Source organism: Herpailurus yagouaroundi, unplaced genomic scaffold (genome assembly GCF_014898765.1).
Source record: "Herpailurus yagouaroundi ecotype Mexico unplaced genomic scaffold, PumYag 191, whole genome shotgun sequence".
In the NCBI taxonomy this organism is placed as follows: domain Eukaryota; kingdom Metazoa; phylum Chordata; class Mammalia; order Carnivora; family Felidae; genus Herpailurus; species Herpailurus yagouaroundi.
This window is the reverse complement of record NW_024412422.1, coordinates 9990772-10015604: the sequence shown is the minus strand read 5'-3', so window position 1 is coordinate 10015604 and position 24833 is coordinate 9990772. Positions and strand designations below refer to the sequence as shown.

The 24833-nt window shown below is 59.7% G+C and overlaps 2 protein-coding genes across 2 annotated transcripts in view; one reads left to right on the top strand and one right to left on the bottom strand.

Annotated features, from left to right (window-relative positions):
* The window catches only part of DTX1 (deltex E3 ubiquitin ligase 1), a 33537-nt gene extending 17267 nt beyond the window's left edge, over positions 1-16270 (top strand). Inside the window, exons 4-11 of the mRNA XM_040443467.1 lie at positions 5-72; positions 12406-12467; positions 12842-13003; positions 13271-13332; positions 13824-13982; positions 14059-14220; positions 14317-14406; positions 15047-16270. Of these exons, the coding sequence (XP_040299401.1) occupies positions 5-72; positions 12406-12467; positions 12842-13003; positions 13271-13332; positions 13824-13982; positions 14059-14220; positions 14317-14406; positions 15047-15271 (990 nt within the window). The 3' untranslated portion in view covers positions 15272-16270. The remainder of the gene's footprint in view (positions 1-4; positions 73-12405; positions 12468-12841; positions 13004-13270; positions 13333-13823; positions 13983-14058; positions 14221-14316; positions 14407-15046) is intronic.
* Positions 16271-16905: 635 nt separating this feature from the next.
* Positions 16906-24833, bottom strand: part of RASAL1 (RAS protein activator like 1) — a 30721-nt gene continuing 22793 nt past the window's right edge. The window contains exons 16-23 of the mRNA XM_040443820.1: positions 23724-23861; positions 22755-22896; positions 21420-21592; positions 20343-20480; positions 20113-20248; positions 19208-19328; positions 18270-18346; positions 16906-18009 (exon numbers count right to left, since the gene is read on the bottom strand). Coding sequence (XP_040299754.1) covers positions 17870-18009; positions 18270-18346; positions 19208-19328; positions 20113-20248; positions 20343-20480; positions 21420-21592; positions 22755-22896; positions 23724-23861 — 1065 coding nt within the window. The 3' untranslated portion in view covers positions 16906-17869. The remainder of the gene's footprint in view (positions 18010-18269; positions 18347-19207; positions 19329-20112; positions 20249-20342; positions 20481-21419; positions 21593-22754; positions 22897-23723; positions 23862-24833) is intronic.

Here is a 24833-nt window from a genome sequence, read left to right as displayed (position 1 = left end):
GCAGAACAACCTCAACCGGCCCGGGCCCCAGCGCGCCACCGGCGTGAGCGCACGCGCCTCCATCCCGCCCGGGTAAGACGGGCCCCGGGCGCAGGGTGGCTGCCCTCCGGGGCTCGGAGCGCACGGTCACAGTCCTTAGAACAGTCGTAAGCGATTTCTAGCGTCTAGTGAATAATTCGCTTGGTGCCAGGCAGTGATTAAAGCACCTTAGCGCGCTCCCGCTGGTGTACGTCCACGCGCAGGGGCGCTGCGTACGAGGTAGGTACCGCCATCAGCGCCGATTCGCAGCCGAGGAAACCGAAGCGCAGGGAGGGCTCGTAACTACCGCCCCCCCCCCCAAGTTCACAAGCCCTGGGGCTGCAGCGGCAATAGCGGTGTGCGTTCCTTGTGCATCGCTTGCTAACCTGTCTGCCTCGCCTCGTCTGTTACCCCCAGACGACTCCACCAGGCCCGTGTTGCAGCTGGGGAGGCTGAGGCTGGGAGCGGTCTGCTCCCTTCTGACGGTCCCCCAGCTGGAGAGCGGGGCGTGGAATTCAGAGCCGGAGGATTCCAGAGTCTGTGTTGTGTTGTCTTGGAGTTTTTAGAGGGTTTCAGCCCCTCCCCTAGACTAGGCCCATCTCGCGCCGAGGCCCCAGCAAATACTAGCCACTGGCTCAGAATATCTTCCCCATAGGCCGCGCCTGAAATGGCACCGTTAACTTTGGGCGAATGTGGTGTTTCGCAGCTCAGGAGAGGCCCAGGTGACCCGGGGCGGTGGCGGCAGGGGGGTGGCGGATCTGGGAGAAGTCAGGGGCACCAGAGCCAGCCTCTCTGCTCTTGTTTCAGCCAGAGCAACCCTTTTAGGAATCTGCTGGCTTTCCCAGCAGGATTTCACTGAGGAAAGGAGCCCCCATCATACCAAATATGGAAACCCTCCGGGGAAGGCAGCCCAGGCCCCCAGACCCAGCGGGTCAGCTTCCAGACCCCCGGAGCCCCGTCTCCATCAGCCTGAGAGAGTGGGGATGAGAAGGAAGAGTAAAGACCAGACCAGAAGACCAGGTTGGGGTGTGGGTCGTGGTGCCCCAGACGTGCCAGCTCTGCCTAGATCCCTGTGGGGTGGCCCAGGCAAGACCAGCCAAGGTCGGATCTGGACACGACCTTTGAGGTCACCACATCCGGGCTTCCTTTTTCACCAGGGGAAACTGAGGCCTGGAGAAGGGAAGAGACCCCAAAGCTGGCTGCCTTGTCCGCCTTCTGTCCCTTTGAAAGTGACTGCTCACGTTCAGACCCCCTGTCAGCCCCTTCCGAGTTGTGAGGTCTGGGGCGTGCCCTTCACGGAGACTCAGCCTCCCCATCTGGCAAACGCGAACGGAATCTCCACTGCGTGGGGACACCGTGTACCTGGACACAGCGCCTGCTCATCGCAGTGGTGCGGCAATGGCAGTTAGGACCCTGGTCATCCAGGGAGAGGGTCGGTGCGGGGGCCAGAGGAGCCGAGAATGCCTCCTGATTCTTCAGGCCGACTGCAGCAGCAGCCGCCTGCCTCCCTGCCCCCTCCGCTCGGGTCATGCCTCTGGGGGGAGGGCGTGAGCCATGGGGACAGGCAGAGGGGCACCCTGTGCAGCCCCAGCCTCAGGCAGGCCCGGTGCCAACAGGGAGGAGCCCCGAGGAGGTCAAGAAGTCCTCTTGGGGAGGCATTGCAGGGGGGGACTCACCCACCAGGGGTCGTGGGACTGGAGCGTTCCTTGTGGCTCTGTTATGAGAAGGGAGGGGCAGGACCAGGAAGGTTCAGGGACCTCTGCAGCAAGAATTTGAGAACCTTCTCTTGGGGGCTGTATTGTCATAACCCAGTAGTGGGTTATGAAATCGAAAGGCTGTAACCAGAATTTTCTTGCGATGGGATGGAATGGAATGGGATGGGATAGGATAGGATAGGATAGGCTAGGATAAAAAGAAAAGAAAAGAAAAGAAAAGAAAATACTGGCACGTGTCCTACACAGTGACCATAAGAACTGTTCCGGGAACCCTGTGCAACTCTCCTACACGTGTTCAGCGGGTTTCCAGGTGAAGTGAACGTCTTAGCCGCTGATGAAATTCGTACCATCCACGGTTCCAGAGCAGGCTGGGAATCGCTCAGCTTTTATGGCCCGATATTATTTCTCCAAATATGTACTGAGGGTGTGTGTTCACAGAACTGAGCAAGACACATGGGGCCCAGACTGGTGGGGAGACAGGCGTATGCAGCAAGCAAATAAACGAGTAAATGAACACAGTGGCTGGAGAGAGAGGGAAGTGCCGGGGAGATAGCGGGACAGGGCGGTAGGGTGGCGAGGGAACGGGGAGGGGGGGGTCAGGGAAGACCCCTCTGAGGAGGGAGCCAGATCCGAGGAAGGCTATTCCAGGTAGAGGGAACAGCATAGGCGATTTCAGCGGGGCTTGGAGAACATGGCACATGCCGGGGAGGGCTGGAGGCGCGAGGGGCGGGTCAGGAGGAGCAGGACATCTCAGGCAGATGCAGGTGCAAAGGAGTGGAGGTGGGAATGAATCCAGCAGGTTCTGGAGACCATACAAGGATGGGGGTTTCCTGCTGGAACAGTAGGGGGTGAGATGTTTCCCAAGTGGGGGGGGGGGGGGACCAGAGCCCGATGGTGGGGGCCTTAGGGGAGCCCGGGCTTGGTGCTGCCTAAGTGGGGAGCTATAGAGTGTGCTTGAGCTCAAGAGGGCTGTGGGGACAAGAAGAATTTCTCCCTGGGGGTGTTGTGCCGATCATTAAACGTGTCTTCCGGTCTCCCCAGCCACGCGCCCCCCTCCTCCTCCCCCTGGGAATGGTCGTTACCCTCTCTGAGAAAGAACAATGGCTGGCAAAGGGGGGGGGGGGGGTGTGCGAACTGTCGAGGGGTTTCTCATCTGTCCCCAGCCACACAGACCCTGCCCAGCCAGACAAGCCTGTGTCAAGGCCCCCAGGCCTCCTCTCCGAGGAACCCCAGCTAAAAATACTCTGGCTCCGAGTGGAGTCTGCCTGGGAATGAGGGGGAACGAGGGGTGTGTGAACAGGGGAGCAGAGCCTGGCTCCCCCAGGCTGAGGCCTCCGTTGCCGGGGCAAGAGAGGCCCAGGCATAGCCTACGAGGGGAGAGATGGGGGTCTCTGAGGAGCCAGGCAGCCAGCTCCACCACGCCCCCCCAGCCCCGCCCTGGTCCCCCACACCCCAGAGCCCTCACGGCCCTCTGCACGATCCCTCTGCCTCTGGGTTTATGTGTCCGGTTTCCTCTTTGTGAGGACACCAGTCCTTGGTTAGGGTCCACCCTAACGTTGGACCTCGTTCTTGTCTCCTCTCCAAGGACCCCGTCTCCAAAGTGTCTGAGGGCCTGGGGGGGGGTGGGCATCAACATAGATGTTCTAGGAGGGCACGGTTCAACTGGTAACAGTGTTTCTGTAGCTCCCTGTGTCTCTGCGTCCATCTGTCTGTCTGTCGTTCCTTCTCCCTGCCTTTCTTGTTCCTCTCCGCTCTCTCCTCTGCACGTCTGTCTGTCCCTCAGGACTGAGACGAACCCAGAGTCTAGTCCTTTCCCGGTTGGGTGACCTTGGGGGCATGGCTTCCCTCCCCTAGCCTCAGTTTTCCCATCTGACAAATGGAGTTAAAACTGCCACCCCTCATGCGTGCTGGCTGGCTCCGGAGGGCCCGTGACACGCAAAGCTTTAAAGTCGCCCACCCCGTAGGATCATTTCACACCCGCATCTCAGCCCTGGGTGGGGAACAGGGCGAGAGGCCCAGAGAGGGGCACCGACTTGCCCAGTGGGGCCAGAGTGTCCCTCTGGCCTGAGTATTTTTCCACTGCCCCTGTGACGGGGCGGGGAGCCAGCTGGCAGCCTGGGCCCGGGGGACACGCAGGGGTGGGGACGGTCCGCCCTGTCTCCTGAGAGGGCAGCATCCAGCACTTTGGAACACAGCTGTGGGGCAGACTCAGAGTTTCCACCCCACGTGGTGGAGGGGAGAGGGGACAGCTGCGGGCCTGTTTCCATTTACTGGGCACTTGCTTTGTCCCAGGCCTCATTTCTCGCCTTTGACACACAGGCATTGCCTGTCTTAATGCCCACAGAAACCCAACCTGGCAAGTCCGATTTCCCCCGTTCTTCGGGTGAGGAAACGAGGCTCCAAAAGGCTGACACTCGCTCCGGGTCCCCCAGTCAGGACTGTGATTCAAAATCCCCAGTTGGCCAGGGTATCGGGGTGCCTGACCCCTCCCTGTCTGCCCACCCCAGAATTCCTGCCAGGGCCCCAGAGACCCGGTCCTGATTCCACAGGGTGTCGGGGAACCCCGGGGTTCAGACGGGCCCGGCTTCGGCACCTCCTCTCCCTGTGGGACCCCAGGGGGACTCGCTGTCCCCTCTGGTCCTCAAGTGCCTGCACCTGCGAAGCGGGGCCGGCAACCCAGGCCGCTGTCCAGCATGAGGCCGGGTGTCAAAGTGCCTGCGTTTTCAAGTCTCCTCCGTCTACACCACCCGCTAGTGGTGGGGAGCCTTGCTGCTCCCTTCCAGGCCTGTCAGACTTGTACATCACGTCAACCTGAGCTGTGCCACAGACATGCCGCCCGAGTGGCATTTTCCTACCTCTGGTTCTCGGTAAGCCTGAGAACCTCTCCCTGTTTTCTGGCCACCAGTGGCTCCTTCTTTTGCCAATTACGTGTGTATTCCCTTTGCTTCGCCTCCTCTTGGGCTATTTGCTGCTTCCTTATTGACTTGCACACGCTCCTTCTGCATGAAGCCGATTAACCCTTTATCCATCATGTTTTTACCTGTCACAGTTTGCTGTTTCTTTTTACCTTCCTTATACCCTACGTTCATCTGTTTGTTTGTTTGTTTGTTTGTTTTAATGAATTAACCCCTATGTATTGAACAACTCCTGTGTGCCAGGCATTGTTTGGGGCCCTGGGGAGGCAAGGGTGAATAAGGCAGATAATCCCAACCCTCCCAGAACCACAGTCTAGTGACTGGCAAACAATAAACTAAGCAAATAAATTCTAGAACATGGTCCAGGGAGAAGTAACTGCTGCAGAGGAAAAACAGCGGAAGACACATAAGCACGGATGACAGGGATATAATTTTAAATAAAGAGGTCAGAAGAGGCCTCACTGAGAATGTAACATTTGAGCAAAGACCAAAGGAGGTTAAAAAGCAAGCCACGCGGAGAACTGGGGGAAGAGCATTCCAGACAGAGAAGCAGCTTGTACAAAGGCCCTGAGGCAGGAGCGGCCCCGTATGTTTGAGGAGGTCAGTGTGGCTAGAGACGCTGCAGAGGGCGAGTGGTGATAGAAGAGGTCAGAGATGAAAATGGGGCCAGTCCTATCGGGCCCTGAGGCCCGGGCGGCGGGGGGGAGGGGGGGGCACTTTGGCTTTTTATTCTGTGTGAAATGGAAGCCAGCAGGCTGTGACTTTGTTGTAACAGGTTTCCTCTGGATGTTGGGAATATGCTATAGGCGGGACCCACGCAGGTGACAGGAGACGGTCTGGACGATATACGCGTATTTTGGTGTTTTCCTCCTGTTTTTTTTTTTTTAATTTTTTTTTTAACGTTTTATTTATTTTTGAGACAGAGAGAGACAGAATGTAAGCGGGGGAGGGGCAGAGAGCGAGGGAGACACAGAATCCGAAGCAGGCTCCCGGCTCCAAGCGGTCAGCCCAGAGCCCGACGCGGGGCTCGAACTCCGGGACCGTGAGCTCATGACCTGAGCCGAAGTCCGATGCTTACTGAGCCATCCAGGCGCCCCTACGTTTTCATTTTAAAGAATTCGTATTTCGTTCTCCGGTTTTTTCATAGGCATTACATTTCGGTGCTTCAAAAACACCAAAGGACTGAAAGATACAACATGAAAAAGTCTCACCCTCACCGCGTCCCCGTGTCCCCGTTAGGCCTCTGGCCTGCCCACCCTCCCCCCTTTCCTGGCCTCGCTGGTGTGCAGTCTCCCCTCCCTCCCTCCCGGCGGGCGCCTCACCACAAGGTCAAACCCAACACCCCCAAGCGCCAGACCTGAAGCACTTCCTGCCCCGCTCCCTGGGAGGCCAAACCACATACTCCTGTCTGCAAGCGGCAGCCCCAGGCCGTGGGAACCGCCAGCCCTCCCCTCCCCATCCCCCTCCCCCTGCCTGGGTTCCCCTGACAGAGCACTGCTCTGGGGGCTTGAGGGGACCCGGGGTTTGAAGGAGGGTGGTGCTGAGCCCCCAGGCCCCTGGATAAATCTGGACCTAAATGGCAGCCACCCCTCATAAGGTCTCTCTAGGGGACTTCTGCACCGTTTTCTCCCCTAGGAGTGGACAGGGGCAGGGATGAGGGGTCCCATTTGACAGAGGGGAAACTGAGGCCCATAGAAGCTCAGAGCCTTGTCCAGGCAGAAAGGGGAAGTGAGCAAGGCCTCCACACAGCAGCCGTTGATGGCCTGTGGGTTTTGCTGGGCCCATGGGGCCCCCGGAGCTCACTGTGATGTCCTCGATGTCTGAAGCCCTGCAGAGGGGGTGAGAGTGGGGACGTGGCTGGCCCCAGGACTGTGGGCGTCAGGGGGTCGGGTGCAGGTGGAGTGGGCCACTGAATGGGGGCGGGCGAGGGGAGCAGGCCCAAGGAACGTGGGCGATCCCCAGGTGCTGCTCAACTTCCCTCTCCCGTGACATGGCACTCTCACTTCTGCCCCCTCGTCACCCACTCGGACCCGAATGACTGAGGCTGGAGCCTCCCAAGGGACTCCAGGGCAAGTGCCAGGTGTCCTGAGGGCACCTGAGGCCAGTCATGGGACCTGGAAACCATCATCAGCGAATGTGACGTGCCTGGGGCCTGCCCTGGCCATGGGGGCAGGGGGAGGACAGGAGCCAGATGTGGGCAGAGAGATGGAAACTCGGCTGTGCTAAAGGGCGTGTGCATGTGGTTTCCTGCCTCCCGGGGGTCCTGAGCCCCTTTATTCCTGGGACAGGGATGGGTCCACTTGTGCAGCTGATGTAGCCTCCCTGGGCCTGAGCCAGCTCCAGGGCCGCGGTCAAAAACTTCAACCCGCCTGTAGGGCACAGTGGGCTCAGAAAGCCCACTCAACTCCAGATGGCCCCGCAGATCAGCCCGGAGGGGTCGGCCCCGGCCGCCGACTCAGAAATTCCAGGAACTGGTGCCAGGTGCACCACTAACCAGCTGGGTGACCTTAGTGAAGTCACTTCCCCTCTCTTGGCCTCAGTCCCTCAAAACAGATGACAAACAGATTTCATCTCATGCACCATCTCCGCTTGAATGGTAACTAACATCTTGCTGGAGCACTCCTGAGGAGGAGTCTGGAGTTGCGTTTTGGCTCAGTGGAAGGGAGTGCCGGGATTGATTGGTGATGCCTGCCGTGGGTGCGGAAGCGTAGCACTCACCTCATGCATTTGCCACCCCTGTGTCCACCTTGTTTCCGGGGGGACATTTGGTGTTAGAACTGCTGTTTCTAAGGGCACCAGCCCCCCCCCCCGACCCCCGCACCAAAGGGGCCACAGAGCTAGTAGACCAATTTCTTCCTCTATTCAGTACTTCCTGAGAACCCATGTGCACGGAGTTTTATCTGCCATCCCAGGGTCACAGGGCCGGTTCAGACACATTTCTAGAAGCTCACAATCTGGCGGAGGAGGTAGGCGTGGAACCACACAACTAGAAAGCGAGATAGAAAATGTCTGTATCCTTAAAGAAAAAAGGATCAACATCATCCACGGTCTCTAGGGAATTAAAAGAAGGGGTAGATAGGAATCCACTTGAGGTAGATCAAAAAAAGCCTCGTGAAGAAAGACAGTGGCCTTTGGGCCTGTCTTCAAAGGACAGATGTGAATTGGGAATAGGCAGTATGGACAGGCAGGAGGAACAGTGTGGCAGAGGTACCCAGGCAGGAAAAGGGCAGGGAACAGTGTGAGGAACAGTGTGAGCAGCTAGGAAAATGTCACATCTCATCCTGTCTTTGAACATCGCCTCCCAGCCAGTGCAGATATGAAGCATCTCTGCTTGTCCTTTCTTGGCAAGGAGGAAAGACACGTCCTCCATCCCTTGTATCTCAGGCGAATTCCGGTTTTCTTTTCTTTTCTTTTCTTTTCTTTTTTTCTTTTTCCTCTTTTCTTTTCTTTTCTTTTTTCTTTCCTTCCCTTCCCTTCCCTTCCCTTTTCTTTTCTTTTTCTTTTTTCCTCTTTTCTTCTTTTCTTTTCTCTTTTCTTTTCTTTTCTTTTCTTTTCTTTTCTTTTCTCTTCTTTTCTTTTCTTTCCCAGACAGAGCCTCCTGCTTAGGCCCATAAGCCATGGAAAGAGAACTTGGGTTAGCATGGCATGGCTAAGAGCACAGACCCTGGAGTCTGACAGCCTGGGCTGGAATCCTGGTCCCACCCCTGACAAGCTACTTCACCTCTCTGTGCCTCAGTTTCCCTCTCTCTAGATGGGACGTCACAGACGTTGGGGGACAATTAGATGAGGAAGTGAAGTGTGACAATGATGCCGGGCACATAGTGAGTACCTGGAATTCTTGACCATGGAGAACAACCCCCCCCCCCCCCGCCTGCCTGTCCGTGGCACACTCAGGAAGACGGTTCCGTGTAATGCCCGGGTTCCCCGGAACCGCGCCAGGGAACCTCTGCCCTCGGGTGGGATGTGGAGCATTTCTGGGACTCTGTCGGTTTGCTTGTGCTGTCGTGCAGGGTGCCCACTGAGCACGCTCACTCTAAAAGGAGCGCTGGCAGAGAGCCTCCAGGGGACTCGAGGCCACAGAGGGTGTCCCTCTGGGACATGTGCTTCCAGGCTCACTTCACCCGTGGGCACAGAACACACAGGGAGAAGGTGCCTGAGCACGTACACATGAGTCGTCCGCGCAGGACGTTCCCACAAAATTCAGCCCACCCTCCTCCCTTCATGCAACAGGGCTCTATGGAGCATCTGCTATGTGCCGTATCCTGGGGTTGAAGTCAGGTGGCCTAGGAAGGTCTCTCTCATGAGGTGGCATTGCAGCAGGGACCTAGGTGAGCCATTCAGCATCGGTGGGGGGGAAGGCCTTTGGGCAGACAGCACAGCAAGTGCCAAGGCCTTGACAGAAGGCTCAGACTATGTTAGAGCCACGGCAGATGTGTCCGGGGGAGAGAGATGGAGGGGGTAGGAGACGAGGTCACAGAGGCAGGGAAGGCCTGGTCAGATCAGACTTTATAATCAGGTCATGGTTAGCGCTAAATCAATCAGTCAATAAGGTAATGGCCGAGACAGAGGTTTCTCTGGAGTAAAATGGGAGGGCAGGTCTCTGACAAGGTGACATCCGAGCAGAAACCTGTGTCAAGTGAGGGATCAAGGCTTGAGGACATCCAGGGAAGAGCATTCTGGGAGAGAGAGCTCAGCAGGTGCAAAGGCCCTGGGGTGGGAATATGGCTGGCGTGTTCGAGGAACAGCAGGGAGACCAGGGGGGCCGGGGGAGAAGGGGCGAGGGGTGAGCCCGGGGCAAAGGGCTAGGTACCGGCTATCTCACATAGGGTAAGGGGATCGGATTCTTCTCTGAGCAAGGTAGGAGCCAAACGAGGTTGAGGGCAGAGGAGGGACAGGCCTTGAGGCAGAGGTAGGTGTGACAGCAGGGAAACCAGCGTGGCAGCGGGACCCTTCTCCACACTGGGGTGGCCAGGCCTGGCTCCTGGTCAGAGCAGATCTCAAGGGGGTGCTGATGGCTTCCTCCTACCCTTTGCCAGGCTGGGCCCCGAGAGGGTGGAGCGCAGCGTGCGGGCCGACCCCCCTTCCGGGAGGCCTGCGGGCAGCAGACTCTTGTCCAGGACAGAAGGATGTTCTTGCTGACTGGGAGGAAGCAGCGCACCCCACATCAAAAGGAGGCCCCGGGTGGCTCCCACGCTCGGGCATCGTGGGAACCCTGCTACCCTGGGTTCTCTCAGGGGGGCCTGCACGTCAAGAGAGGCTGGGGGCTGCCTTGAGACTGTTCCCCAGCTCTTGATGAGTAAATAAAAAAACAGCCCCCACCGTCACAGCCTACTCACAACCTTCTTCTTGGGAACAAGTCTCATTTTTGTAAATCGAGCCCTGTGGTTTTTAAGGGGTGTCAGGAATTGTAGGGCAGCTGAGATTTTTAAAACCTTCCCTTTCTGAGCACCCCCCCCCGCCCCCCGCTCCCTAACTCCCAGGCCAAAGACTCAGCAAGACCAGGGGCATGAGCTGGACCAGACATTGGGCGTGAGGTAAACCTCGGGTAGCGAACTGTCCTCACTGATCGGTAGGGGCCGTCCTGACCTGAAGGATTCTGCTCAGCTTGAGAGCGTGCAGTGATGGATTAGTGATGTCTGCCGCAGGTGGGCCATGAGGAGTAGTGCTTTGCACGCTACGTATTGTCCGTGCCCCCCGTTTTACGGATAGCCCTGGAGAAAAGGATTTTTTTCCGTGAGATGGAAGGGGAAGGAAGGAGGTCGGGGAGACCTAAATATATCGAGACCTTAACAGAGTGTCTACACTAGAACTCTTTTGAAGGACAGGGCAGGGAAGAGGAGAAGCTTGAGGTACGTGCCTCCTTGCTTTCCTGGAAGAGTATGGGGAGGCGTAAGATTAGGTGATACCCTTTAGGCAGGTCCTGGAGGATTATGACAGACCCCGAGAGGGTCGGATGGAAACTCAGCCCCGTCTCTGGGCTCCCAGCAGGTTGCTAGAAGGAGAAAGTCATCCTCCACTCACAGCCCTGCCCCCAAACTATGAGCTTTGCGTGTTTTACCTCACTGGACCCTCGCAAGGCTTTATGCCCATTACAGGTGGGGAAACGGAGGCACAGCACCTTTCCCCACACACCCCTCGATTGGCCAGGCGCTGGGGGTCCCGCGGTGCCCGCCCACCAGTAGCACCCGTGCAGGAGCGGTGTTCGGTGGCCTTGGGTCACCATAGTGTTCGAGGACCCTGACATCTGCTCCCCAAGCCTGTGTTCCCTAGCGTGTGGATGTGTCCGTGTGCTTGTGTGTCTGCGTGGAGGTGTGTGTGTGCATGCCTCTGGGGTGGTCTGTGTGTGTGTGTGTATGTGTGTGTGTATGCGTGTGCATTTCTGGATCCACTGTGGCTGCACCCAAGCCTGCCAAGCATACCATTTGCTAAAAGATGCTTCCCAGCCAGCTCCCTAGTATCCTCTGTGCCTGCCAGGGGCAGGTGACCAGGCAGCCCCGGCCAGGCTCAGACCTGAGCAGCCAGGCAGAGGGGGTTGTCGCAGCAATTTCCCAGCTGTCACGGCCCCCGTCCCTTCCTGGCACACCCCCCAGGCCCCTCTGGCGTCCCGGCCTTTGAGAACACTCCTGTCCATCAAGACATCCATCCAGCGTTTTGTGCCCGTCGGCGGCAAGACAGTAGTTCACCTGCGTGTCCAAGCACTGAAGTCACGAAGACGCAGGCAGGCACACGGTCCAGGTCACCGCGGATCTTCTCAGTCAGCCCTCCCAGCAGCCCTGGGGGTGAGGTATCGTTATCCCCATTTTACAGGTAGGGAGACCAAGGGCCACAGAGGCGAAGTGACTCGCCCAGGCTCGTCACTGCAACACTTGCACGGCTTCCTCTCCCAGGTGAAGAGAAGACACCCCGTGACTCAGTGGGCCGAGGTGCGGGGAGGTGGAAGTCTTCAGCCAGGCCTGCACGTCAACGGGGCGATGGTGGTGGTTCAGGGCAAACACGAGGTGCTGCTTTATAGATGGGAAACGGGCTTCTGAGAGGTGCCTGATGGGCTGCGTGTCAGCCAGACGGTTAGTGCTTATTAAGCTGAGATATGAGAGCAGCTCTGGCTGATTTCAAAAGCCAGAGAGCTCTGTGGTGGGGGAAGGCGAAGAGGGGAGGCAGGCTATGTTTTCTTGGGGGCTTTTCATCTGAGGAGGGGACAGTGCCTTAGTTACAGGAACTGTCATCAGTAGATCTTCGAGAGGGGGGACGAAAGTGTTCCGTGTGAAATGTCTTTGGAAAACCTGGATTCGTCATTGCTAATCATAGTTCCTTATGCAGGACTTGTCAGAGCCTTTAAGATGCTCATATATGTTGTGAATTTCCAAGGAGGCAGTGAAGTGTTTCATAACTCATTTGCTCCCTGAATCCTTCTTTCCCAGAACCTTTTATAGGCACTAGTGCTCCATATAGGAAACTTGGAGAAATGCTAGAATGGCTAGGTCACTAGGAGTTGGGTTTCAGGCACAGCGGCCAGTGGAAGGCAACTGTTGGCCCCCAAGCTCTCACAAGGGAGTAGGGAAGAGTCAGTACTCATTCCACTGTAACTGGGGCAGAGGTCCCAATGACACCCCACCCCATAAGAGAAGGATGTCTATGTCCCTGGCGGTCATATTCTAAATGACACAGAGGTGCAGGTATGTCCGGAAGCCAAACCAGAGCCCTCGGATCTTCCGGTGTGTGGGGCTGAAGTCCAGCTGCGGCCTCTTTTCTCCCCTCAGGGTCCCCGCGCTCCCGGTGAAGAACTTGAATGGTACGGGGCCCGTCCATCCGGCCCTGGCAGGTGAGATGCAGCCCCGGAGGGGCAGAAGGGCGGGGCGCACGAGGAGGCAGCCCCACCTGTCTGCCCTGTGGCCCCGCCCCTTGGCGAGGCTGGTGGGCGGGGCCCAGAGGAAACGCCCCCTACCGTTGGACCGCGACGCCGGGGTAGGCGGGGCCCGCAGAAGGCGCTCCACTCGGCTTCCAGCTGGGGTGGGGCCCAGGGCCACCCCGCCCACACACCCGGGGGCCCCCCCCCACGTTCGGGGCGGGGGGCGGGGCGGAGCAGGTGGGCGGAGCCTGGGGGAAGGCCTGCGGCGCCCTCCCGCTGGCGGGAGGGCTGGGTGGGCGGGGCCGGGAGAACGCCCCGCCCCCTGACCACCCCGGCCGCGTCCCCAGGGATGACCGGGATCCTGCTGTGTGCCGCCGGCCTGCCCGTGTGCCTGACGCGGGCCCCCAAGCCCATCCTGCACCCGCCGCCCGTGAGCAAGAGCGACGTCAAGCCCGTGCCCGGCGTGCCCGGGGTGTGCCGCAAGACCAAGAAGAAGCACCTCAAGAAGAGTACGCCTTCCGCGCCGACCCTGGCCCCACTAACTAACCCTTGACCCTGACCCCTCAACTCCCATCTGTTCTTAGGACTTAGGCCTCCACCTCCGTCTCCTGATCTCTGCTCCCTTGCCCCTGACCCCCTCCGCCACCAACTCTGATTACATCAGCCGCTGGCATGTGACTCCTGCCAACCCCTCTGTGCCCCCCCACCCCGCCCGAGCCAAGCCCTCAGGGTGGAGACCCTGGGCACCCTCCAGCCCGCCCGCTGTGTCCTTGCAGGTAAGAACCCCGAGGATGTGGTTCGAAGGTACATGCAGAAGGTGAAGAACCCTCCCGATGAGGTGAGCCCCCAGCGGAGGGTACTGGCCTGGGCAGACCGAGGGCCCAGCCCCTGACCTCCCTTCTCCTGCCGTGGCCCCGTGTGTTACAGTCTGTCCCCCCCCCCCCCCCCCCAGTTTGGGCTTGGCCTTCTCCCTTTTTCACAGTGTCTTCTGATGGACAGAAACGCTTAGGTTTAATAGAATCACATTTACCGATCTTTGGATGGTTGACGGCTTTCGAACCTTATTTGCACCCATATTTTCCACCCAACGTTCTAAGTTTTGCCTTAATCCCCCTGGAGAGGGGTGGGGGGTCATCTCTACCTCTGCCATGTGTCGCCAGTGTATGGGGGTGTCCTCTCTCTCCCTCCCTTTGACAAGGGGGCACCGGAGAGGGGGCCGTCCGCCACCCTTGGTGGCCTGGGGCCTGGCTCCCGCCAAGGGGCAGCGCTGACCCGAGGGTGTCGTGCCCTGGCCCGTCGTCAGTGTCCCCTCTGCGCCCCCTCCGTCAGGACTGCACCATCTGCATGGAGCGGCTGGTCACAGCATCCGGCTACGAAGGCGTGCTTCGGCACAAGGGCGTGCGACCGGAGCTCGTGGGCCGCCTGGGCCGCTGCGGCCACATGTACCACCTGCTGTGCCTCGTGGCCATGTACTCCAACGGCAACAAGGTGGGCGGCGCGGGGGCAGGGGGCGGGGCCGGGACGCCGCGGGGTGGGGCCTCACCGCCGGCCTCCCCTGCCCCAGGACGGCAGCCTGCAGTGCCCCACGTGCAAGGCCATCTACGGAGAGAAGACGGGCACCCAGCCGCCCGGGAAGATGCAGTTTCACCTCATCCCGCACTCGCTGCCTGGCTTCGCCGACACCCAGACCATCCGCATCGTCTACGACATCCCCACAGGCATCCAGGTGAGGCCCCCGTGCCCCTGGCCCCCGCCCCTCGGAACCCTGCACGGGTCCCCCACACCTGTCCTGGCTCAAGCGTCTGCTGCCCGCCCCCCACAGGGCCCTGAGCACCCCAACCCAGGCAAGAAGTTCACCGCAAGAGGCTTCCCGCGTCACTGCTACCTGCCCAACAACGAGAAGGGCCGGAAGGTGGGTGCTGGAAGGGTGCGGGGGTGTGGGAGCAGGCTGGGGACCCCCCTCACCCCCAATCCCTGTTTCCTGCCCGCACGACACTGACCATCACCTCCTAGTGCGTGTCCAGCCCCGCCAGGTGGCTTCACACACATGGGCTCATTTCCAGCTTGAGGAGGTCAAGGTCTTGACCCCATTTTACAGAGAAAGAAACTTAGCCTCAGAAAGGGCAAGTAACTTGCCCAAGATCACACAGCTGGTACACGACGGATCGTCTGCCTCCCTTGTTTTTCAAGAGAAGCAAGAAATTCTGATTTTCACGTGAAATCCCCAGGCCTTTGAATATTGCCCAAGAAGTCACAAGATGGCTGTGTAGTCAAGTGAACACAGCCGAGGGCCTTCAGTTGGAGACCCAGATGAAACGGGCAGATAGCCTGGAAAGAGCTCTCACTGCGGGCGGGAGGGGGGGGTCCCCTCTAGGGAAAGAAGCGGCCAGGCTGGGCGCCCGTGGGAATGCCGCAGGGCTTAGCAGGTAGTGAGAGGGCCACAGCTCCGCCAAGGAAGGAGGGAGGCTGGGCGGGAGGGGCTCCAGCCACAGGGGCGGGGCTGCCCGCGCCCTCCGCTCACCCCCCCTCCTGTCCCCACTCCTGTCCCCCAGGTGTTGAGGCTGCTCATCACCGCCTGGGAGCGGAGACTCATCTTCACCATCGGCACGTCCAACACCACAGGCGAGTCGGACACCGTGGTGTGGAACGAGATCCACCACAAGACCGAGTTTGGATCCAACCTCACGGGCCACGGCTACCCAGACGCTAGCTACCTAGACAATGTGCTGGCCGAGCTCACAGCCCAGGGCGTGTCCGAGGCTGCAGCCAAGGCCTGAGGCCCGGGGGCGGCCCACCTTCCCTCCTGCTTTGCCCCTGGTCCGGCACTTGCCTCCCTCTGCCAGGCGCGTCCTGGTGGCCCGGGTTCAGGGCTGGGGAGGAGCCCGCGGAAGGAGCCAGAAGCGTCCTGGGGATTTGGCGGATGGCGGTTGGAACGATGGGAGGAGGATGGCAGGCCAGCCGGCTCCGACCCGCAGCTCCCTGAGAGGGTGGCGCAGAGAACACCGGAACCACAGTAACCTCCCTACGGAAAAGACAGAGCCCCACCCCCTCGCGCAAACACACGTGTCCTGGTGAACACACGCACGCACACCCACGTGCCTCTACTTACCCCCGGGCTGGGGGGAAAGAGACAGAAGACCCCTGTGATACTCCATGTGGACTCCCACCCGCGTCTCTATCACATCTGTGTAGGCTTGTCTGCAGGCGGGATTCACCTCAAGCGCCTGGGGGAAAGGGGCCCCCCTCTGCTACCCACTGATGGGCACTTGTGGGCCCAGGGGGTAGAACCCCAGGTTAGTCAGCAGTTTTGCAAAGGGGCAGGCCAGAGAGAGGGGGACTAGAGGGACCTTGTTTTGTGCTTGTGTCTCTTCATCCTTCTGGGACTCTCACCTCCTTCTTCTCCCCTCCCGTCCCCAGGCCTTATGTCTGTCCCAGATAAAGGCACTGTTCTTTCCTCCCCATCCTGTCCTCTCCGCCAAATCGCTCCCAACGCCGAGATCCAAAGGCTGGATGAGGCCGAGCTTAGGCCAGCGGGTCTAAAAAAGCAGACCGGACAGCAACGAGTTCATTTCCCTTTCTTGGGAGTGGGCAGTGGGGTGGCCGATGGTCTTGGCCAACCAGGGGCCTGTTGCCCAGGCAACTCACCAGCTCCGCCTCTGTTGATTGGCTGCCGCGGTGGAAGTCAGCCAAGATTTAAAGGGACGCCAGCGATTGCTCTTTGGAAAACCTACCCGTCCCACTGTGGGTGGAGAAATAAATGGTCTTTCTCCTCCTCACTCAGTTTTCTTTCCTGCCGAGACGGGGGGCTGGGTGGGTGGCTCTGTTCCTGGGGGGCCTCTGGCCCACCCTCCCGGGGAGCTTGCAACGAAACGATGACCCCAGGACCACTGCCTCTCTCGGTCTTGGGCAGCTGGGGTTGGAGGGTCTCCATAATTCTCTTGTCCCCGGGTACGCAGCGGGTGTGAAGGTGGCCGAGGCAGAGGGTACCCAAGAGGACAGGGCGGAACGTGCTCTTCTCTCGAGCACAGCCCAAGGCAATGCACACAGCAGCTCCCGGGTACAATACTAGGAATGAGGGACTTGGGCTGGGGGGCTGAGAGACTCGGAGAAAACACGGAGGAGCTGGGCGACATCGTGATCGGCTCCTGGAGCCCCAGCCCCTGCCCTAAGGGAGGAGGGCCCGGTTCTGTCTAGAGACAGAGCCCGGGATCTGCCAACACGCTTCCAATCAGCCTCAGCAACGTCCCCAGAATGCTGGGTGGCTGTGGCGGCTGCTGCGGCTCCGGGCGACACCTGCTGGCCACTCTCGGGATAGCGCTGCATCTTTCCCGGTCCCCCTTATCCCTAGATATATACTTTGGTTTCTGTCCCACCCTCTAGTCACACAAAACCAGAAATGAGTCCTTGGAAGCCTTTCCGGTTTTCCCAGAGTGGGTGTTCTCATTTTACCCTCTGTGATTCATTCTCAAGATCTCACTTCAAACCCTAATATGCAACATCTCCCGGCCCCATGATCTTCGAATCTTGTGTTCATCCGTATCACCTGGGAAACTTGTTAAAAATCCTGATCCCTGCACCCACACTCCCTCAGATTCTCATTCAGCAGATGCTGGTGGGGTCCAAGCATCTGCATCGCTAGCAGACAACCTAGGGGATGAGCTTTGGATCACAGTCTGAGAAACCCCTCCCTGGCTCCCGAGCCACCTCCGGGGAACCCAGTTTGACAGCCACACATCTAGACACTCCCTCCTTATTTTATACAGCATGAACTGAGGCTCAAAGAGGGGACAAGAGCCTAGCCCAAGGTATCCCAGGCTCCAGGGGTCTGAGTCTGGCGCACTGGGCTCCCAGCCCCCATTATTCCTAAGGGAACCCGATTCTGGAAGCTTGCGGTTAGGACTCTCGGCCAAGGCAGGGCTCAGGAGGATCAGTGAGGTGACGCAGATCAGCAGACGTGAAAACAGGAAGGGCTGAGCCTCTTTGGTGCCTGTCTGGGCAACAAGGCCACGTGGGCATCAGGGATTCACGTCCGGCTGTATCCAGCAGCTCGGGGCCATGGCCTTGTCGGTGTGAGTAGAGGCCGGTCCGGTTTAGCAGAGACTTTCAGCCGAACCGGATGAGTCAGGCTCCTTCTCTCCCGTCCACTCCCAGCTGCCTCAGCCCAGAGACTGAGACTCATTCAGTACAAGGCCAGCCCCCTGCCAGAGGGCTTCCGTGCCTGGGGTTCTGGACTTGGGGCACAGAGACTGGGAGATCTCCAGAAGCATCCGCGCCACAGCATCGACGAGGTACAGGGCAGCTGAGAGGGGCCGGGGTGCCCTGGGAGGGGCCCGATGGCCCCTTCCTCCTCCTTCCAGGCTGGCTCTGGCATCTCCTCAGTGCCCCAGGGGACCCAGGGCCGCTTTCTGCTGCTCCCGCTGCTGGAGCTCCTCGTGGGCTCTGTCCAGATCTGCCAGCACCTCCAGAAGGCGGCCAGCTGCCTCTCTCTGCCGGGCCAGGGCTTCAGGACAGGCCCCTGGGAGGGAGACAAGGGGCCACGGGGGCTCAGCCGGGCCAGGGCAGGCTCCCGGAGCCCAGTCCCCGTGGCTTTTCAGGCTCCAGACCGGCCTTGTGCCCCCAAGAACCCACACACTCCGTCCTCCCCACTCACCGCACCTGCTGGTGGACCGGCAAAGGGGGAGTCGGCGGGGGCGGGGGGAGGAAATAGGGGCGTGCTTGACAAGTGGTAGGAGGCGGCCGAGAAGGCAAAGAGAAGGGAGCCCCTTGACCCCTTACCTTCCTTGGCCCCCAAGGCCCTCATTGTGTCCGCCTCCGGGCTTGTATCTATGTTGAAATCCTCCTGGAATTTCATCCTGGAAGGTGCAAGAGAGAAAAGACAAGGTTGGTCCCTGATCCCCAATCTCGTTCTCTACCCCAGAGGTTCTCTGCTGGCTGCAGGAGGCGTTAAGGATTCCCGGTCGTCACCACCACCGCGACCATTGTCGTCATCACAGCAAAGACAGAGTGCAGACGCTACTAGAAGCCCTTCCCGCGTATTAACCACCTCACGATCCCAACAAATGTATCTGCGGTAGGTACTTACTATTGGCTCCATTATACAGTCCACTGAGACACAGAGAGGTCGAGCACTCGCCTAAGGCTGCACAGCATAGTAACTGTTACCCTTTACCGAAAGCTAACTGCGACCAGGCATCGACAAAAAGACTTCACCTGTATTAGCTCATTTGACCCTCGGGACAAGTCCAAGAGGCAGGCGCTGTGACTGTCCCTATCTCCCAGATGAAAAGACACAAGTACAGAGAGGGTAAGCAAGGGGCCCAAGATCACACAGCCAGTAAGCGACTGGCTCAGACTTTGAACCCAGGTCAGGCCAGCTTCAGAACCCGCTGTCTAAGGACTTGGAGCAGATCTCTGCCACTGACCGGTGGTGATGCCAACCAGGGGGGAAAAGGAGCACATCCACGGTCTGGGCCGGGTCCCAGGAGCCCGGGATGGTAAAAGATCCCGGACCCACTTCTGCACTAGGGCCAGCCTGAGGACGCCTCCCCGCCTCGCCTGGGGCCCGCACACCCTGCCCGGCCAGGAAGTCAGCAGATGCACAGGGAAAGAATGAATAAATGAGCCGGGGAGGCCATGGGAGGGTTGGGGGGGGGGGGCGCGGAGCTGGCCTGACTGGTCACCGCGGGGGAAGCGGAATGGGTGGGGGCGCCCACCTGAGCTGGTCCCGCCCCAGGAGCAGCTGCCGGTACACCATCTGGATCTCAGCGTCGGGATCCAGCGGGTCACTCCAGTCCCCCAGGGTGACGGCCGAGTGCGTGCGGCTGCAGCCGGCAGCTGAGGGGAACACGGTGCCGTCAGCACTGCCTCCCGCCGCCCCTCCGGGAGCCCCCCGTGGCAGAGGGTCGCCAAGCACAGACCCTTCTGCGTCTAAAATCACTCTTCCCGCCTCCTACTGCCTTCAAGCCCCACTGCCTCCCCCCCCCCCCCCACCACCGCCCTGGCTCAGCAGAGCAGGAGCGTCCCCTCCCTCCAGCCTCCTCCCGCAGGCCCGGCTCCAGCCACACAGGCCCTTCTCGACCCTTCAGCCCTCCCCGCGCCCCCTCCAGGCCTTTGCTCAGGCGCTTTACTCTGCCTACGACCCTTCCTGGCCCCATCCCAGTCTCTCCACCCTCACTGCTTATCGCCTACTCTTCTCAGGTCATGTCTCAACAGCACCTCCTCCAGGAAGCCCTCCTTGATCTCCAACCCTGCGGCCGGCTCAGAGGCAGTCTCTGGAGCCTCAAAAGCCTCATTTTGGTACTTATAAGACCGTGGGACACTTGTCTGGTTATCCATCGGTCTTCATTGAGAGCGAGCCTCGACCACCGGATCTGGGCCCATAGAAGGTGCTTTACAAAATCTCTCACACGCCATGCGCCCTAGGTGCCGGTCGGCGTTCTAAGTGCTGAGAACACACACTCAGTCCGCACAACAACCCTAGGAGGCAGGCACTGTTCCCCGCTGGAGGAGAGCGAGGCGCACAGAAAGGTTAAGTAACCCGCCGTGGGGGGGGCGGGGCGGGGCACCCGCTGATTGACAGCTGGGGAGGGCGGAACCTGACCCCGCCCCGCCCCCTCACCTGAGCGCTCGGCCTGCAGGCAGCAGGTCCAGCGCGAGCTGCGGAAGGCACCCGGGTGGCAGGCGGCCAGCTTGTCCGGGTTGGGGGCGCTGGCCTTGCGCAGGGCCGACAGCCACTGGTTGAGCTCGTTCACATTCTGCAGGGAGTCGGGGCGGCGGGGGGGGGGGGGGGGGCAGGGGTGGAGGGGGACCCAAGGGACGCCCTCCGTCCGCATCCTTGCGGTGCCTCACCTTGCACTGGAGGTAGGTGGTCCGCAGTGCCCCGGCGCCGTCCTGCGCCATCACCTGCATCACGTGCGGCAGCTGAAAGGCGCCCTCGTCCACGCGCTCCACGGCGCGGATGTGCGACACCGGGATGGAGAAGCGCATCTGGGAGACAGGGCTGTGGCTGCAGGGTGGGCCGGGGTGCGGGGGGCCCAGGGGCAGCTTTCCTTTGGGGGCGTGCATCAGGGAATGGGGACGGGGACGGGGGGGGGGGGGGACACTCAAGCCTGCGTCTCTGTGATCTGCGATCTGTGCGTGTGTGTCCGCGCTCTTGTGCCGCGAGTCCCCCCCCAGCCCTGCCCCATCACTCTCTAGGTAAGCCACCACCTCGCCGGGCATCAGTTCTCATCATCACCAGACGTCAGAGCAACCACCCGCACAGCAGCTGGGGCGTGCCTCCCGCACTCCAGCCTGTCAACTCCCACCAATGTCTGAGGCTGAGCCTGTGTGCAGATGAGGTCACTTGGCCCTCCCCAGGCCACTCAGCCAGTGGAGGCAGAATTGGGAACCAGGCATTTGAACTCTGGAATCCATGCTTTGCGGACAAAGTAGGAAGGATACGCTTGTGCACCCTCTCCAGCGTTCGCCATCATTTATGGGCGTGCGGACAAGAAACGCGTCCCAGCACGGGCTCGAGCTGGTGCTGGACTTGAATGGCAACCCCGTGAGACCAGGGACGTTGGGCCTTGTGTACTGCTGTACTTCAGTGCCTGGAACGCTGTGTGGTATACAGCAGGCGCTCAGTAAATGTTTGATGAGTGGCTGAGTGAACGAATGTCGGCCCGTGTGTGCCTACACGGCCAGGCATGTGCCTCTGGGCGGGAACATCTCAGGGCGGTTAAGCGTGGTCCGTGTCCCATGCGTGTCCACGTCTGATGGGGAGCGTGTGCAGGTACAGGCCTGTGCCTGTCCTGGGCCCACGCTGGCCCAAAGGCGTGAGCAGAGCCTGGCCTGAGAGCTTGACCTGCTAAGTCTTTGCCCCGTTCCTGGGCCTCAGTTTCCCCCTGCCTACAAAGACCCCTCCACTGTGGGCTGGGGCCCCACCTGCCACTCAGGATTCCTGGAGTAGGAGAGAGTCTCCCCGCTGAGCCAGAAGTAACGCTTCTTGAAGGCAAAGCGTGGGGCCAGGCTGGCGGGCTCCTCCTTGCGCTTCAGCAGGTAACCTTCACGAACAATCACCGAGGGGGCCACCAGGGCCCTGGCTGGGCCCCCAGCCTCTGGGAAACGGGGAGGGGGGACAGTGAACCCCTCGTATCCTGCCCTGCCAGTGCGCCCAGGAGCAGGATTCTCTGCTCCCCCCGGGAGGCAGGGGGATGAACGGGAGGAGGGGTGTCACTGAAGGTGGGGCGGGGAGCACAAAGTCGACCTGGAGAAGCCCTCCCCTGGAGCCCCACAGACAGTGGGGCAGGCCGCCAGCGGGGGTGGGGGTGGGGTGGGAGGGTGGGGGGCATGTCTTACGAAGTCAGTCCAGGGAGGGCCCAGGATCTAGCCGCCTGGGGAGCCCAGACACAAGAACCCTGCTATGTCACAACCAGGGCTCCGCCTTCTGACACGGTGCACCTGTGTGACTCACAACCAACTGTCTCTTGACGTGGGCCCCACGTTGTGATACAGACTTATCCCCAACTCTTGTGCCGAAACGTGTCCCATGCCCCATTTCACCCCACATCGAGGCCCAAATCCTTCCAGCTGCTTCTGAAGCCACACACAATCCACCCCCCCCCACCTCTCCTTTGCTCCCCCTCATTCATTCCTCTACATTGGCTCCTCACTGTTGCTCTCTGTCCCCCACCTCAGGGCCTTTGCACATGCGGTTCCCAGCCTGGAATACTCTTCCCGGGGATCTTCATGGCTTGCCCTCGGTCTTCCTTCGGGTCTTTGCTCTAATAGTACCCTAGTGGGGCCACTTCTGGTCATCCTACCTAAAAGTTCACCCGCCACCCCCCACCCCAACATTTCCTCCCCTCCTTTGTCTTCTCTACTTACTCCCCCACACACTATGTTATTTGCTAACTCAAATTCTGTGGTCCCCGTTAGAATAAAACTTCCACGAGAGCAAGAATCTCTCGTCTCGTTCACTGCCGTTTCCCCAGCACCTGGAACGGCGTCCAGTAAGCACTTAACAGATATTTTTTGGTTGCGCGACACCACGTGATGGTATCCACCCACCACACTGGCCGCGGTGGCCTGGAGGACGGGGCCTGAGCTCTGTTCATCTCTGGGACCTGGCACAGAATGGGCCAGGGAGTGTTAGCTGACTGACGAGCTGACCCACCGGTCCGCAGTCTCAGTGCCAGGGCGGGCAGGGGTGGAGCAAGGGCGGGTCCCAAGGGCCAAGTAGAGTGACAGGCCAGATGTGGCAGAAACACAGGGACTCACCCTCCCCGTCCACATCCACCAGCTGGTCCAGGAAGTCTCTCACACGTGAGATGCTCTGCAGCAGGAAGGGGTGCAGGGGGGCCATCCATAATTCCTTGCCCTGGCCCAGCTGCTGGCCCAGGTTTCCGATGCTCTGCACAGCCTGGCACAAAGAAGCAGGGGACGCCAGGGCGCCAAGGTCACTTCAGGGGGAAGGGCCTTCCGTGGCCCCAGAACAGAGCGCCCAAGCCCTAACTCCCAGATCAGTGCTCAGTGAAAGGAGACTCATGGCAGCACCTGCTTTGAGTCATATCTACCCCTCCCTGGGGACAGATACGCACGCCCAGCACCCTTACACTGTTCCGTCCGGAGCTCAGTTCCCCTGCCCAGGACCGCCTGACCCCTATCATGCACACTTTGGAGCCCATCAGAACCTCAAAATCTGGGGCTCCTGGCTCGCTCAGTCAGGAAAGCGTGAGATCAAGCCCTGCATCAGGCTCTGCACGGGGCGTGGAGACTGTTTGAGATTCTCTCTCTCCCTTTCCCTTTGCCCCTCCCCCACTCGTGCTTTCTCCCTCTCTCTCTAAGGAAAAAAAAAAAAAGGGCACGACTCTTCATCTTGGGGTTGTGAGTTCGAGCCCCCTGTTGGCTGTGGAGATTGCTTAAATGAATAAGAGCTTTCAAAAAACCCAAAAAGGAAAAGAACTTGAAAACATGGCCACTTCGCAAATGATGGCCTAATTCATACTAAGGTGCATAGGACGACTAGCCTGCTTCCCACTTTCCTCCTGAAAGGGCAGAATTTTCGTTTCAAGAGAAGAAGTTGGATAATGGAATGAACGCCTTCACACTCAGGATGGAAGGCTAATGGGTGTTTCAGACAGGTTTCTCTGGGTCTCAAACCATTTCAGCAGGTTTGGCCTTCCGGCTCCGTTCCTGTGCTTTTCCCTGGCTAAGAACACCCAGGCTGTGGGACTCCCTTTCCGGCACCTTGGCAAGAAGTAGCAGGGAGCGGCTGGTCTGGGGATCCGCATGCTGGTCCCGGAGGTCAAACAGCTTCGGGGTAAGGATAGCAGGGGCGAAGAATCGCAGGAAGAGAAAGCCACTTATGGCCAGGTACTTCGCATCCTGCCAAGAGGAGCCGCAGGTGACAAGAGCCCCCCGAAACCCACATCCCAGATGGGGAAACTGAGGCAAGGGAAAGTGGGACGGGAGATGGGCCGGGAGATCACACTGGTCCGCCAAGACGGCCTTTTCTCTCTGGACCTCAGCTTCCTCCCTTGGAAAGCAGAGGAACAATACCCATCCTCCACTGCAAGCACCGTGCTAAGGGCCCAGCCCCGTGAAGGAAGCACCCTCATCATTCCCCGCTCACGGATGAGGAAGCAGACGTTCAGAGACTCCAAGTGACTTGCCCAAGGCCACACAGCTGGGAGTGGCAGGGCCGAGATTTGAACCCAGGCAGGATCTGAACACACAGCTCTCCATCACGCCCTCCGGCATTCGACCCCCGGTACTGTGCCGAGTGTCAGGACTAATCCCAACGACCGACAGTCCTAGGGGGTAGGTGCAATATATTATCCCCATTTCCTGGATGAGGAAGCGGAGGCTCAGGAGAGAACCCGGTCTGGCTGGGCCCTCTGTGTGAGTCCCGGGCCTGGCCCACCCGTAGACAAGGCTGGTTCCTCCAGCTGGTTCCCCAGCGGAGGGAAAGCAGACAGAGGGTGTGCCTTTATCCTGGGTGCCTCTGGCTCTCCCCAGATCACCCCCCACCCACCTTTCACACTTGCCCAGCTGTATTTAGCCCAAAAATGTGCTCCGGTATTTATTTAGGGGTTGTATTCACACATGAGACAATACTCTCCCCGTCTCCTCTGCGCTGACGGTGAACCCTGCCTAAAGCTGGATGTCTGACACTGCCCGGAAGGGGGGGTCTCTGCCCCCAGCCCCGCTCCTCTGGACCCCTGAGCTGCCCCCGAGGCCACCACCCCTTCAACTGCCATACTCCAGGGTAAGTTTAGTCTTCGAGATCAGCTCTTTGACTTCCTCCTTTCTGAAGGTGGAACGGGTGTCAGGGTGGCAGAGAAAGGGGTTCCCCTG